The sequence below is a fragment of the Carassius auratus genome, unplaced genomic scaffold (assembly GCF_003368295.1).
Source record: "Carassius auratus strain Wakin unplaced genomic scaffold, ASM336829v1 scaf_tig00214570, whole genome shotgun sequence".
Lineage (NCBI taxonomy): Eukaryota > Metazoa > Chordata > Actinopteri > Cypriniformes > Cyprinidae > Carassius > Carassius auratus.
In genome coordinates this window covers 86,331-90,265 of record NW_020527715.1, presented here as the reverse complement: position 1 = coordinate 90,265, position 3,935 = coordinate 86,331, and the positions used below count along the sequence as shown (strand labels likewise).

At 41.4% G+C, this 3,935-nt stretch overlaps 1 protein-coding gene across 1 annotated transcript; it reads left to right on the top strand.

Annotated features, from left to right (window-relative positions):
• Positions 1 to 5: 5 nt before the first annotated feature.
• LOC113092334 (potassium voltage-gated channel subfamily S member 3-like) lies at positions 6 to 2,092 on the top strand (the record flags this gene model as incomplete). The annotated part of the gene is made up of 1 exon (XM_026257908.1): positions 6 to 2,092. A coding segment is annotated over one exon (1,386 nt), but the record flags the coding sequence as incomplete, so codon positions are not given.
• Positions 2,093 to 3,935: the final 1,843 nt, after the last annotated feature.

Sequence of the window (3,935 nt, the reverse complement as noted above, 5' to 3'; positions counted from 1 at the left end):
CGCGACTCGCCCAACTTCTCTACTGCAGTTCAGAGGCTGCTATTCTCCAGCTTTGTGACGACTATGCAGCTGCTGAACGTGAGTTTTTTCGACCGAAACCCATGGTTTTTCCCGCTATGTGCCTGAATTTCTACCATAACGGAAAGATCCACCTGATGGAAGAGCTGTGCGTGTTTAGCTTCAGCCAGGAGCTGGAGTACTGGGGCATCAAGGAGCTTCACCTGGACTTGCTGGCAGCAAACAGGTTTCAAGAACAGAAAGAGTATGCAGGAGATCACGACTGGGAAAACGAGGATGACCCACAAAACCAGCTGCACAGCTTAGATTCATCTATGGAGGAACTATCTGCGTTTGACAAAGACCTTGAAAAGTTTGAGGGCACCTGGTGCTCCGAGAAGCGTAAGGAACTCTGGCTGCGACTGGAAAACCCGGGATACTCGTGCTCTGCGAAAGTAACTGCAGTGTTTTCGCTGAGTGTGGTACTGATGAGTATCATAGCCATGTGCGTTCACAGCATGCCCGAGTTCCACCAGGTGGACATTAATGACAAAGAAGTAGAGAACCTCGTGTTGAAAAATTTCGAGACCTTTTGCGTCCTCTGGTTCTCTTTTGAGTTCATCCTACGATTAGCAGTCACACCATGTTTGTGCAAATTCCTGAGCAATGCGCTAAACATCATTGATTTCGCCTCTATTATTCCATTTTATGCCACTTTGGCATTTGAAACTGTTGATGCTGAGGAAAGCGAGGAGCTTGTGAACGTGGGAAGGGTGGTGCAAATCCTGCGCCTCATGCGTATCTTTCGCATCCTCAAACTGGCACGGCATTCGGTTGGGCTGCGTTCGCTTGGTGCGACTCTCCGTCACAGCTACCATGAGGTCGGACTCCTCATCCTCTTCCTTTCCGTCGGAATCTCCATTTTCTCAGCACTCATCTATTTTGTGGAGAGAGAGAACGCTGAGTCAGAACTGCAGACCATACCGGTGGGCTGGTGGTGGGCGACGATCACCATGACCACGGTGGGATACGGCGACACGTATCCCGTCACGCTGGCTGGGAAACTAATCGCCACCTTATGCATCATTTGTGGCCTGCTTGTAGTCGCCCTTCCGATCTCTATTATATTCAACAAGTTCTCCAAGTACTACCAGAGACAGAAAGCCCTGGTGGAGTCCGACCAGCTCCATCAGGAAGACGAAAAACTGCCAAATCTCAGCATGCCTTTACTTTACATAGGAGACCTCTACGGACAAAAGATGAATACTCTGGTGTGCAGTGAGTCCTCAGTAGGGAGCGCAGGGAGCGAGGGAGATATCACTGATGCTTCCAGCATTCAAGATGTTGAAATTGACTGCCCTACTCGGATGCCACAGGCCCAAAAAGCCACATAGATCAGGGCACCTCAAATCCAGTCCTAGAGGGCCACTGCCCTGCAGAGTTTAGCTCCAACCTTGATTAAACTTACTTACCTGTGATTTTCTATGGATCTTGAAGACCTTGATGAGCTTTCTCAGTAGTATTTGATCAGGTTTGCAGCTAAACTAAGCATGGCATTGGCCCCTCCAGGGCAAGATTTGAGGAACCCTGGCACAAAAGCTAATATGCACAACCTTATACCTCGATTAGGGATCTGAAGAAACAAAAATAAACTTCCTTGCTTAGATCTGCAGAACATGTTGAGGAAACACTAGAGGACCCTATGACTCAAAGCTCTCATTCCTTACTGAATGAATCCTGGACCTTTAGTTCTCAGGGTGAAAATGTATCAAGCTTTCTATTATTTATGGATCAGAACCTTTTATGGAAACTAATCCAAACAACAGGTTAGCATTAATGCTGATGCTTTATACCCAATTAAAAGCACTGACATGACTGTTTTTTTTTTTTAATCCTTTGGACAAGCTGTTTATTTAATTACAAGTCTTTCTGCAGGACCCGTGGGAAAAGAACTATGCTTAAATGTTTTATAGGCAATGACAGCATCTAAAATGCTGGACTTCAGAAGGCATGTTAGTGTACACCATCCTCCCTAATGTGTCCATCAGAGAGGGAAGGATGGAAAGAGTGCATGCATATTTCAACAAGAGAGAGGAGAGGCCTCAAGAGATAGGAGAGAAAAAGCACGAAAGGGATGTTACAGTTGAATAAAGTGTTGATGTACAGTAGATTTAAGTCTCTTCTCTTTGTTCTGAAATCACTGCATGGGTCCATAGAGAGATTAAGGATCTTAAAAGAAATGGTTCCTCTCAAGGTGAAAAGTATGTTATTTACAAAACCCCACATCTTTTAAAACCCATATTCTGTTGTGGTGATGTGAAACACAAATGATACATCTCTTTTCAATATAATGCTATTTATAGTGACCACTATGAACACGTCTGGCTCCATAAATTACTCAAACACCTGTAAAAAACAACAACAACAGCAACATTATAAGAGCAGTTCATATGACTTGTGCACTATCCTACAAATCTTCTGAAGCTGTACTATGTCAGCGGGCAGAAAACAAAAGACATTATTTGTACAATTTGTACATTTGTTCCATAGAAGAAATAAATTAATGCGCCCTTTGAATCACCTGAGTAAATGTAAGTAAAATAAAAAAATTAAAAGTTAACTTTGACTTAAATCCTTACAATTAAAATTTTATTGAACTGTTTCTTTGCATTGAGTTTGTCCCACCTTCTCATATGTCTTGAGTAATGCCTTATGCATTATTGCATTATTAATAATACCTTGTTGAGCATCAAATTCACCTATCCTCTGTCCTCTGCACGGAGGGAACACATTCTCCCTACATCTTGCTGTCTCTCTCATTTTTTTTAGAGTGACTTATGTCAGTAGACTGTATTAGCAGCAGGAAGCGAGGTCCAAATGTTAGGGCTGTCTGCCACAAGGGATATATTACTGCTGAAACAGCATCCGTTTGGCAAGTGGCTTTAACTTAGATAGATCGGTCTCTGTTTGAGACGTGCCCATTGATCAGTGTGTCACACTTGTGTGCTGAAGTGTTTAAGGGCAGACCTGAATGTTTCACGAGTTACATGAATGGTGCAACTGAAGCTTTTCAATTTCAGCAAAACTCAGAGATTTGGTAAAGTTTCAAGGGGAATGTGACTGGGAATAGAAAAATATCCTATATTAAACTTCCATTACACATACACATTCTTACATTTATACTAGGGCTTTTCATTATCGTTAGTGATTTTGCAATCCGACTGCTTGAAAAGTACAGTGAGAAATGTGGTTATTATAGTATATAGGAAAAGGTTTGAAGAAATAATTTCCTTTTAGAGATGGATTACATGCTGTGTACTGTGGCAGGGTGACTCCTCTCCCTCCTCTAAGCCAGAAATATGAGGCCACCACAAAGAGTCACATTTCTTGTTCAAACCATTGGTTTGTACAACTCACACAAATCTGAGCATGTTGTTTGCAAAAATATATATGCAACCACAGCACTGTTCCTCTGACGTTATCTTCTTCTGTTCTGTTACAATATGAGCCGGTGGTTTAGGATGTGGTTTTTCACCCACAGGGAAAGCAAAACCCACAAACCAACTAGTTCCCACATCTCTATGAAAATGGCACTTAAGCCTGAAGTACTTCAAAAGTGAGATGTGCATCACTACTGGCACCAAACTGTCTTTTAGTCTTGTGCCACAAATACACTACCATTTATGATTAATGAGATTATAATTTTCTTTTTAAGAAATTCATATTTTTATTCAGCAAATATTTATTAAATGTATCAAAACTGACAGTAAAGACATTGTCTTGTTAAGTGTGCTGTTAATACAATAATTTAGCAGTTATTTTCCTTGCCATGTTTTCATCAACATTCAAAATTGTTACATATCATCATGAAAGTCTTTCCATTTTTTCTTTGTTTAATCGGAAAACCCTACATCAATTACATTTTTTGTCTTTAATTT